Below are 12,253 nucleotides of genomic sequence, written 5' to 3' on the forward strand. Positions count from 1 at the left end.
ATCCTATGCACATGCTTTTCTAACATAAAATGATACAAAAAATTATTTGCCTTGGCTACTGGTTTATATTTTAAAAAATCCCTGATTATGACATTGCACAAGAAAATTTTACGTCTCGGTATTTATGGTTCCCAGAATTTATGCTCTTCAACACTCATTACATTTGATGAATGTTGCTGCTAAAAGTATATAATAGTCAGTCTTAAGTAAAAAAGAAGACTCTGCAAACAGAGCTGTTTAATGTGTGACTTTATAAATGGGTATGATATTGTAAGAATATTACCTCTTGTGACATTTCAATATCATTTGGGCTTGAAAAAAGGGAACTGGGGATCACTGAAAGATGAGCTCCGAACACCTTCATTTTGACCAAGTTAAAATTATCATTGCTTATGAGTTCTTTATTAAAAAGGTAAAGATGTCATGCTTTTGTCATACGCAAGTATGTAAAATAATACACAAATCGATGTCAAAAAAGGCCAACCGACACCTCCTCAAACTATGACCACCCCCAAGGCCCCTAAAAGTATATGACATAAAACCACGATATTTAGCTGCAAAATACTCCTCGCACTTCGATAGGGTACACCTGTCATGGCCAGCTGATGACAGAGTATCACTGAAGTTGATGTAATACTGATACTTGGAATGTTATATGTTATTCTCAAAAAGTATGTGTAAGGGGTGGTGGATAAAATCACACCATGCATAATTCAACAGAAAATACCTAATATTTGGAAAAGTGTGTGATGCAGTGACATAAAACTGCATAAGCCTGACACAGCTGCTCATAATGAAAATAACACAGAAAACAGTCCAAAGGAACAGTGAAGAAAAATCAATTTGGATTGATACAGGTGCTCTAAAATGTTAAAACTCCAGTATTTCTTTACTTTTTAAAAAATATCAGATATAAAGACTGCAGGTAAGTTGCATCTCTTTCAGCCCAACTCAGAAACCTACAGAACATGTAAATGCAAATCAGAAGACACAAATCTTTTCTCGTAAATTTGGAGGTCATCATTACCTAAGTCATCAATCCAAATTAAATTAGTTTAAATAGTAACCCAAAAAGAAACTGCTGTAGGAACAAGCTGTATCCACTATTCTCTTTGCTTGGGGGCTTATCAAGTATCTTAGAAAAAGCCGTGGTTGTTTATATTCAGACAGAAAGGGAGAGTACCTACCTTTATCAGAAGATTGGTCATCTGTAGTTAGCATGAAAGGCAGAGTTGGTATGGTATTAAAAGACTAGCAAATGACTGAGTAAAATTAGAGGGAATGGAAAGGAAGGTTCTTCTGGTCTGGTTTGCTTAACAGGCTTTTCTATCTTAAAAAAAAAATGCAGTGATGTAGCCTTATCAACGGCTTCTTGCTAAAACTTAAAGACTTCTTGCTAAAATTTAGTATTATAACCACATATCAGCTTAATTGCCTAGAGAACATCTGAGAAAAAGCCCAAGTAACAATCATCATTACACGCTTCCTAGCACTGAACGTAACTGAAACTGATTTGGAAAACTTTCATTTAAATCAGTAAAGCTATTTTATAATTTAGTTGAGTATCTTCCCTCCTCCTTATAGCATGAGGATACCTGCATCTCTTCACGAGATGTGCCACGCACCACAAGTCACAAGTTCACTTATATCCCTGAAAAGGGACAATTTCCAGATTAATAGTCTGCACAAGGGTGGCACTCGCCTCACACATCAATATAAAAGCTGTGCTGAAGTACCCAAGAGCAACAGGAACATTAGAAACCATAGAAAAAAAAAAGTATGTGAACACCAGCAAGTTTTAAAGCATCTAGACAATATGTAAGGCTTAGGAAGAGAGAGACAGTCATGGTTTTTTGCAAACCAGTAGGTACTGGCAACACTGGGTCAAGCTGAAACCCAGATCCTCTCACGTGGCAGCTTGTATCCATGCCAATCAATTAATGGCAGCTTACACAAAATGTATTCGAACACATCATTATTGAAATTATTAACAGAAAAATACTGAGGAAGTGGGACCAACTGAGACATCACTGAAGGAACAGAACAGACTTACATAATGGTTTCTTCACAGTTCTGGGATTCTGCAAAGTGCCTATTGTTCTTCTGTAAGTCAATCGTCTAAATAGAAAATATTTTTTTATTTTAGCCATGTGAGCTCAGAATCATAAAGAATTTATCGCATATTATACATAGAGCATTGAAAATAATGAAATAGTGCTTTTCCTCCAAAGATTTAACATTTTAAAAGATGTTTTTCTTTAAAATTGTGATGGTCCAATATTGCTGTTGGTAAGTGACAGACAGAAGACTGTAAAACATTTTAGGCTTTCATATATCCGAGCACAGAAAACAATAGCATGTTACTTTTATCAATGTAATTTTTTTTCTATTTCCTTTTCCCCACTCAATCTTTTTTGCAAGATTAAGGAAACAACTGTTCTATTCCATTCTAATTCTGCTGAGAATCCAACTTCTCTTTGCCACTTTCACAAAGAATGGGCAAAATTCCTGTCTGCCCACAATCCGAGAAACTACTAAGCTCAAAGAGAACTCAAAAGTAGATAACCTTTGCCCAAAATCATCACTGAAGCCATACAGAAACTATCCACTGCCTTCCAGATCATGGAGTTTTCTGTTATTTACTAATAAACAAACCAATTCAAACAACTTGTGTGAAAATGTAAGAAAGAATATCAAGTAAAACTTCCTGAACTGTTAAAATCATGAACTAGAACTCAACTCCTTATCCCCCAAGTCGTGAATTTGCTCAAAACACACTGCTGCCCCACCCCAAAAAAACGACACCAAAAACCACCCCAAAAACCCACAACAAAAATCCAACCCCCAAGAAACCCCTCACATGGCAAAATAAACCCTGGGTTTTTCCTAAGTGTTTTCTTTTTTTTTTTTGCCAGAGATCAACATTCACAACAGATTAAGGATGCTCTGGCATTTATAGAGTCACTCAGGGGAAAACAGACCCGGAGGCAATTTTTATATTCTTGCATATATTGAAATGGAGTTTACAACATCTGAAAAAAAAAAAAATAAAAGGAAAAAGAAGAAAATAAAAAAATCCCAAGGACTGCCGTGCAGCGGTATCTGTTGACATGCATGTGTGCACAGGAGGATGGATACAGCTGTTCAGGCAGGATTTGCTTGGTATTTCAAAGAAGCATTCACAGAGCGGGGTGAAGTGCTCTATTAGAAACCTTATGCAAATCTTTGAGGCCAGCAATAAAATCAGACCTCTAATTCTTAGATGCCCCACCTTTGTAACACCTGCAATCCAAAGAAGCTGAATCCAGTAATTTGGAGTAAGAATCACACGAGACCAGTGGCCTAAATCAGATTCCTTCTTAAATCTAAGATTTCTTTACTGTAAATACAAGACTCGAGGGATGTTTTTGTTTTAAAAGATACACGTATCTTGCTGTGAAAACAGAGAAACTTCAAGCTCCAGAAGGTACCTGTGTCCAAGCTAAATACTCCCTTCGGTGCCAGCAGGAAGATCAGCTACTCTTTTGTTACTACTACTACATGCATAAATTCAAAATTGTTACAATAAATCAGCATTTCCTCTCATACTGTGGAAGTACAAGTCTGGAAATACAATATATTTCCCAGAGATTTAAGATACAAAGCCAGGAGACTGACATACCACATTTCATTTCATACAGTTTAGCAAGTGTTTCTGTCAAGCTACAAAGCCTAAGTCAGTGGCAAACTAGCCAAGAAAAGCTGGGAAACTCATTATATAATTGGAAAAGATGAAAAGATGCAGCTTTTGAGCATTTAAAGCACCTGGTATTCACCCTAGCATGATCCTGCCCTTCATTACCTATGAAAAAAGGCAGCATAAAATCAGTATGATACTATACGTGCTGAAAAAAACAATATCTGTAATCAACAAACCTTTCCTGGAACTGTTTTGAGGGGATCAAGCCTGCTCGGAGGTTGGTATCGCCAACACGCTTTGCTTGCCACCACGTGGGATCATCTTGGCTTACAACTTCGAGGATGTGTCGTTTCTTAAATGGCAGCCCAGCCTCCTGGCAAGGAATGGCTCTGTCTTCTTTGGGATTATAGCTGAAAAGCGCCCTCATAAACACCTTTAAAAGAAAGCAACACATCCATTCTTCTTGTCCTATTTGGAATGTCAAACTACCTTTAAAAGGCTTCCCCGGTGCTTATACTGCTAACCGTATATATATATATGTATGTAATATGTACATTTCATCTCTCCTTTATGCTTTACAGTACTCAAAAATACTAAAAGCTAGCAAGCTGCATCTCTATTTTGACTTACGCAGAAAAATAAACTTTCAAGCACATACCCAGTCATTGTGTATTGGCATTGTGGAACATGGGACTCAAAGATCAAAGCCCCAAGAAACACAGTTCATAGTCTACATAAGTACAAAATACAACAAAGAAAAAAAACCCAAAACCTAAGGGGAGGGAGAAAACAATAAGAAGGGATTTATGGCAAAATTCCCCAGTTATAAAGACTGTTCTTAAAATGTTCTTTAAATGCATCAAAACCTACTACTCAACTTTGGATTTGTATCTTACCACCATTTAACACATCACAGTAGAACTACTGTTAAAAGTATTTTAAAAATTCGGTAGCTGAGAGCAGGGAAGCAGAAATAAGGGCTGACAAAGGAATGCTGTAAGGGCCTGGTCAAACAGTAAGTCACTGCTGATGGAGCAGGGCACATGTAGCGCTCAAAAGAGGCCTGTCAATGTCTACAGTGGGCTAACGGGGGCAAACAATGTTTGCAAATAGGTGTTTCAACCCAATCAAGAGATAACAGACAGACAGCAGCTGTCATGGTGTGAGGAGACCGGCAGGAACACCGGTTTTAATTACATGAACAAAACCGAGAGGCTAGATATCAGAAATGCTGTTGAAGAACATGTACCAAGATGATGGAGAAGTCATCTAAGTAATTCTACTGGATAAAGGGCACGGCGTTTTACAAGAAGAAACTGTTCTGCTGTCGTCTTCTTTTTAATTAACTTCTAATTAAGTTCAATTATGGGTCTGTGACACTCCTTACTGAAACAGCAGGCACCTTACATTTACAGAGATGCCAGAATTGTGTAAAAATGAAAACACGTGCTTCAGCATTTCACTCAAGTTGTGTACCTTGCTGTCTTTTAGACGATCTTCTTCTTTGATAGCTGGAATTATTTTTAATGTTATTGATCCCTGAGACTGAGCCTGAGAAAGAGAGAAATGTTTTTTTACTTTGAAAGCAGGACAAGGACACGTCACAGACTATTCGAGTTCCCATTTAGGAGGTGTCTCTTCTTCTCAGAACTGTAACAGGCCAAGCTAATCCACTATTTAACTTCATTAGAGACCACGACACAAAAATTAAATCTCCACAACAGTGTCTTCCCCATGGAGACACCCACAGGAACTACTTGGCTAGAACATATTAAGACCTGTATTAAAATTCCTTCATTTGCTTTTAGCAAATGCATTAACTTCTGGATTACAGTTCACAGGGAATTAAATATGTCTGTGGCTTTTAGTACCAAATGAACCATTTTCAAGTACCTCTTTGAAAAATATCACTGTATTTTCCCACATGTAACTCCCAGGGTTATAACTGGTTAGGGTGAAATGTAAACATCTACTTTCAGTCTAAAAATCTTTGCTACTAAATTTCAATTATTAGTTACAGTAAATTAAAAAACACTTCTAGGTGCTTTGAGAATCTAGAATAGGTTTGTGAGATCTATTTTAGATGCCTTATTTTGGATGAGATGAACTGTGTCCTACAGCAGCCTGCTGTTGTGCTCAGATTAAAAAGTCAGACAATCCACTTGGACAAACATTTGTAGCTCTTCCTCAAAAAACAAACCACGAAAAGCAAACCGTTACACTGCAGCCATTTAGAACATGACAGATGAACAGCATCCCAGGGTCCCTACAAATAAAACTTGACAAGAGTATCTGAAAATGTGATTTTGATTCCTCCCCCTACCCCCAAGTTAGAACCAGTCATTCTCCTTATTCAGGATTATTCTGATCTAAATCTAAATTCGGTGATGGAACTGATGCCAGATACTTCAGTCTCCTAGTGTTGCCATTCCTCTTACTGCGTCCCTAACTCCGCTCCACACCAAGACAAGGGCGAACCAAGCCACAAGAGGGACGTCAGAGACAAATAAGCATAAGAGCTACAACACTTTCTACCAGGATTTGTGGGCTTTAATGCTAGAGAAGCTTAAAGCAAGAATTTGTTATCACAAGGAATCTGCTGGTAAAGACTGAGAGGTCCATTGGACACACAGCCAAGACTTCCCTCAGCTTCCCAACATACTGTATTATGAATAAACTGCTTAACTTCTAGGAATGCACTTTTAATTTGCAATTTGCTTGTCATGAACAAAGCATGAAAGGGAAGTTCTTGACAGAGCAACATGTAACTTTGTATTTGTATCTTATTTGGTACTGATTGAGTTCAATGAAGTTTCTGAAGTCAGAAGAAGACTAATCCCCTGGGAGAAGAAAAACTCTTAATGCAAAGACAAGCAGGGACTGAATCTTTTAGCTCTGTAAGTATTTTAAATTCATGATTAAATTTCATCATCTATTGTAATTACGAGATCACCCAACAGAAAAGATCTTGAAATGAAAATCAGTGCAGACCAAAATCTGACTTATTTCTTCCGGTCGTTTGTGAAGCACAGTAATACCATTGACTTCTCTTAGTTCATCTCCAACATGGACGAGACCTGAAAGGACAGTACAGAAATTAAAATAAGTCTACAGACCGGAAAGCACCACTCTTCCAACGTTTGACCTAAGTCCATGTACCTCCCTCTCCCAGCTTAATTGATTTCCTACTAATACCAAGTGCCTTGGTTGGCAACGTGCTCTGAAATCTCCCACCCTTATTCCACATCGCGTGTTTTTTTCATGCAGCACCAGCTCACAGCGTGGAGATAGAGAACATGTGGCAAGATACTCTGGAAAAATCACCGCCTCTATATTTGGATCAGCACTAAAAATGCAAAACTGCAATAGTTTCATGAGGATGATCAAATCTTGTAGAATCAGGAGTCCTGCTGCTGACTATAAAGGCAGGAATGACATGGCTGTCAAGTGACAGATCAACACTACAGTCCCAGAAAGAATGCTGGGCTACATATTTTTTTTTAACTAGCCATGAAGGCGACCTTACAAGTTTTAGGTTCATTTATCCAGTTCAGTAAATGTTGTGCTTGTGTTCTACAACTACTGTTCACTGACAAAATTTCTCAGTAAATCAGAAAATAATACAATACACTGAATAAACCAAGATACTAGATTAGAGGTAAAAAACATTCTTTTCTTTCTTCTAAAGCTTAGAACTACTTCTCCCGTCTCAGTTAGCATTTTTTCCTAGCAGCTATTTTACAGAAAATTGTATCTAATTAAATTAATCAATTACTAATGAAATACAGAAATGCTAAGCACATGCTCTAGTAATTTCATGTTACATTTATCAGACTACATTCATTTGAAGAATGATAACCATCAAGAAGAAATCTGTAATTAGCTATGTTTTTCAACACTAATTCATTAATTTGGGGATTGCATTACTCGTGTATTAAAAAAAGGTGCAGGAGGCTTGGAGTCTGTACCACTCATATAAGGCCAATTCAGCTTATTTAATAAAGTCTGCATGATCACCTTCTAGAAAAATGGAAGGTTAATTACTGCGTGAATTAATCTTGTAGATCCTAAGAGCACGCTGAACGACAGCCTAGACACAAAAGTCTCTCTTGCCACTAGACACCAGAAATTCCATTGCCAAGCAAGCTTACCACGGGGGCTCCCTTATCATCAGCATGGAAGAAAAGCAATTCCAGCAGGGACCCATCCCATTCCGAAGCTCGTTGGGATGATTTGTTCTCCAGCAACATCCACCTCCCTCCACCAGACTAAAGAGAAAGCCTACATACTAGTTCAGACTTGACATCTAACAGTTGCTTATTAAGATTTTGATAGGCTGGGGTGGGTTTGGTTGTTGGGTTTTTTTCCCTCCAAAATAGTCTATACACATATCAAACACCTGTGTCCAAAGGACTGGTTTCGGAATGAATAACTATCAGGTTCAGATTATTGCTCTAGGTACATGTGTAGAGTACATGTGTGCTTGCAGAGTTCAGGAAGTTTTAAAACAGTTTACAAATGCCATTTTAAATCGCTTTTTCTTCAGAAATTTACCACTGCGGTCCGCTGCACCACCTCTCATGATCCTTGCTACAATCACAGCTCCTGTATGCTCGTCTCGTCTGATGGTAGCTCCCTGAAATAAAACATGCCCCCCGCCCCAAGAAACCATCAGAAGAATTTTCTTAGAATACAGCCAGCTGTGAAATAACACGCAAGTTAATGAGTCTTTACAACTGGAATTAATTTGCCCTGCAAATTTTATCTTCCTCCTTGATAATTTTCACCACTATTCAACTTTTGCCTGTGCCCACGTCGTGTGACTGTGGGAAGGCACACACCTTCCTTTCTGCCACCTTTGTCAACTGCTTACACTACCTACATTATTGTGGTGAGCAAAGTCACTCAAGTGTGCAAAACAGAATTTCTTACAAGCTTTCTCTGTGTGTCTTCTGAAACTTTATACAACACAGCCAGTATTTTTACATATAAAAGCAAGGAAAGCCAAGTAATTCGATATTTTCTTTCTTCTCCTACCTCTGCTGGCAATATAGCACTTTAACCAGGAATTACGTCACTGCCCTCTTCTACTACCTACTGTCATATAAAGAAGGCACTTTAACAGATTTCTTCCCCGAAGAAACATAACTGTATTTTCTTAGGAAATCAGTTCTTCCATTTCTATAAAATTAGTACCCTGTCAATATGTTTACATACAGCTATCAAACATACTCTTACCATACATCACTGACGTTCATGTAAATGAAGGTTTTAATTCACTGAACGTTAGTTACAATATGAAAAGAATTAATATTAATAATATGCATAATTGCTTCAACAGAATAGTTTCCTCAAAGGTCACACCATCTGCATTAACTGGCATTATAAGCCCATGCCTATAAAGTGTCTCATGCAAAACTGAAGGTGTTTTCACCAAATTTTTCTTTTTATGTTATTTTACTAGCTTCAGAACACTCCTAGTTTTTGCAGACTATTTGGCAACATCTTCAAGTATCTCCTCCATACTCACAATAATGCTTTTGCACTACCGAGTTTTATGACTAGAGATGGATTATCTTATATGTACCAAGGGTTCTTTATTTTTCACTAGCCGAACGATTTTCACTGATTCCTCATCAAAATCATCATCAAAGTTATCAGGTAGAGGTGGAAGGACTGGGTCAAAGTTCTTCTGTGCTACGGTGTCATGTACTACAAGCATTGCCTGCATAAAAGGAGTAAGAAACAGTAATGTAATGGGGTAATATTATAGTTTCCAGTTCTCACATTTCCAGCGTTACAGCAAACTTAAACCTCCCCTTTCCCACCCTCACCACAAATCCCTCAAAAAAGATTTGGCAGTTATCTTACCCATCATGTAAACTATGTATTGGTGTAAGCAAATCCAGGCATTAACAAAGCTCAGCCTAAACAAACTTACACAACGGAGTGAACTACGGAAAGCAGAAGGTGCTCCCTCAGAAAATATTAAGGAGGGGAGAGAAGACGACATGGTGCATTACACATAAAAGGCTGATGCTGTGTCATCTCAGTACCCTCCACATCCTGAAGCCTGTGCAGGAAATCACAATGGAACAGAACTACAGTTTGTAGGAGATCTTCCCTTTCTCTTAGGAACTCGCCAGTGTAACTTTTCCATTACGAAACATTCTACTGGAATTCTGCAAAGGAATTTTGTTAAGGTCTCTGGTGTGTTTTTTTACCCTGAGATGTGGTGTTGACAACAGCTGAAGTAGCTCTTTTTCTTCATTATTCACTGGTGCGGTCTGCAATTCTTCTATTACCTTTAAAATAAAAATTAACATCCTCAAAATTAAAGTAGTCGACCAAACAAGACCATATATTTGCAAGTGAGTGTTTCTGGTGAGTGTCTGCTAACTTCCATCATTCGTCAAAGTGGTGTGAGCTGATCAAAACCAATTCCAGTTAATAGTGAATGAATCGGAGAAGAAATTAAAGCTTCTTCATCTATTTTACTTTTATTAGATAGTGCAGGAAGACATCACCAAGAATCAGGATCCTAGTCCCTAATCACACATTTTCTGAGTGATTCCACCAATATAACTTCAGGAATTATTTCTGAAAATTTAAAATCTATATGGAATCTGTAAGTGATATGCGAAACAACACCCTTGTGCTTGTACTATGATAAAGGAGTTTAATCCTCTCTATAACCAGGCAGCATCACCTGTGTGGAACATGCAACAAAAGTTCCCGTGTTGCCTTGCAAAGCCTGGATATCAAAACATGCCCTGGAGTCTCAGGTCTTCCAAACAAAAGATTAGAGAAAAAAAAATAAATTAGAGAATAACTTCTGCACTATGCGGGTTGGATGGGAGGAGGAGGAAGGGAGAAAGGGTTGGAAGCAACGGAGATTTTCTTTCCCTGTAAAGGGTTCTAGATAGGGAAATCATAGAGTCCTGTATAAAACTCCTCCTCTGCTGTTTAGAGGATGGCAATTTTGTACGACTTGACAGGCAGCAGTGCCAGAACTTTGACGGAGGCAGTAGGCTATTTGTGGGAGAGGGGGTATGCTGCAGGCTGTGATGGAGCAGCAGGGTCTCTTGGCTTTACAAAGGGAGGAATTCTAGCTCCCAAACCTTCCACAGCCATTTGCTTCACTTTGCAAGGAAAGAGGTGCAAGCTGCTTGTAAAGAGCCATGAAAGGCAGTACAAATTTCACTTTTTCAGGCCTGCAGCACATTACAAACAAATTTAAGGTACAACTTTGCTCTGTGAACAGACTGGGGGATGAACTGGTTGAGAGAAGCCCCGTGGAGAGAATGACTTGGGGATAGTGGGGGATGAAAAATCAGATACGCGATAGCAACGTGTGCTTGCAGCCCAGAAAGCCAACTGTACCTCAGGCTCCACAAAGAGAAGCACAGCCAGCAGACAGAGGGAGGGGATTCTGCCCCTCAACTCTGTTCTTCTGAGACCCCCCCCCCCGCTTCCACCTGGAGTACTGCATCCAGTGCCAGGGTTCCCAGTACAAGACAGACATGGACCTGTTGGAGCACATCCAAAGGAGGACAACAAAAATGATCTGAGGGCTGGAACACTTCTCCTTATGAAGAAAGGCTGAGAGAGCTGGGGTTGTTCAGCCTGGAGGAGAGAAGGCTCCAGGAGACCTTACTGCTGCCTTTCAATACATAAAGGGCACTTAAAAGGAAGATGGAAAAAAGCTCTTTACCAAGGCCTGTAGTGACAGGACAAGGGACAGCAGTTTTAAACTGAAAGAGGGCAGATTTAGATTGGATACAAGGAAGAATTTTTTTGTGATGAGATGCTAAAACAGGTTGCCCAGAGAAGTTGTGGATGCCCTACCACTGGAAATGGTCAAAGTCAAGTTGGACAAGGCTTTGAGCAACCTGACCCAGCGAAAGGTAGACTAGATCATCTTTCAAGGTCCCTTCCAACAGAAACGTTCTATGTGAACAGCAATACTGTTTGGGTTGTGATAAATTTAAGTCCTTAAGACTGAATGTTTAGCTGGGATAGTCTATTGCCAAGAAAGGACCGAACGCTTTTTGCAGCCTCTCCCTTATGAAGTCCATTAATAACATCCACCTGCCTGTGTCTGTCTTCACTGGACATTTAATGACATGATATTTTGATAAATCATGAGTGAAACCAGCCAACAAATTCCAAAGACAGTGGGGAAGATGAGAAATATTGCAACATACAGCACAATTGTAAAACTTCGATTTGTAAGAAAAGCAGGCATAAATAATAGGAAAATAAGGAGACAAGAATTTTTACTCACATCTTCAACTAATCCCGCTGCACTATGTAAAACAGGAGTTGGACTCTGTCTTTCATAATGACGGAGTTTTTCATGGATCTGAAAAAGATGACTTGGGTATATTACTACAGAGAAATACAAAACTTCCTAAATATACCTACATTGGAGTATTTTTATATTTAAGAAATAGATTTTTTCTGAGACAAGTGTCAGAAAAATAACCTCTCTTGGGGTTATTTTTGATTTGTTTAGGAGCCTTGTAGTTTTCTTTTTCTTGTGCTAGTTTCATAGATGGCCAGAAAGGTTAA

At 38.7% G+C, this 12,253-nt stretch overlaps 1 protein-coding gene across 9 annotated transcripts in view; it reads right to left on the reverse strand.

Annotated features, from left to right (window-relative positions):
• MPP3 (MAGUK p55 scaffold protein 3) overlaps positions 1 to 12,253 on the reverse strand; it is a 28,600-nt gene that overhangs the window by 11,451 nt on the left and 4,896 nt on the right. For all 9 annotated transcript variants that reach the window (XM_080369877.1, XM_080369876.1, XM_080369880.1 and 6 more), the window contains 9 exons: positions 11,967 to 12,044; positions 9,904 to 9,984; positions 9,267 to 9,404; positions 8,234 to 8,315; positions 6,671 to 6,756; positions 5,156 to 5,230; positions 3,916 to 4,112; positions 2,054 to 2,118; positions 1,188 to 1,208 (listed from right to left, as the gene is read on the reverse strand). In XM_080369877.1, the coding sequence (XP_080226003.1) occupies positions 1,188 to 1,208; positions 2,054 to 2,118; positions 3,916 to 4,112; positions 5,156 to 5,230; positions 6,671 to 6,756; positions 8,234 to 8,315; positions 9,267 to 9,404; positions 9,904 to 9,984; positions 11,967 to 12,044 (823 nt within the window). The remainder of the gene's footprint in view (positions 1 to 1,187; positions 1,209 to 2,053; positions 2,119 to 3,915; positions 4,113 to 5,155; positions 5,231 to 6,670; positions 6,757 to 8,233; positions 8,316 to 9,266; positions 9,405 to 9,903; positions 9,985 to 11,966; positions 12,045 to 12,253) is intronic.

This window comes from Falco punctatus (genome assembly GCF_963210335.1).
Source record: "Falco punctatus genome assembly, chromosome: 19".
In the NCBI taxonomy this organism is placed as follows: domain Eukaryota; kingdom Metazoa; phylum Chordata; class Aves; order Falconiformes; family Falconidae; genus Falco; species Falco punctatus.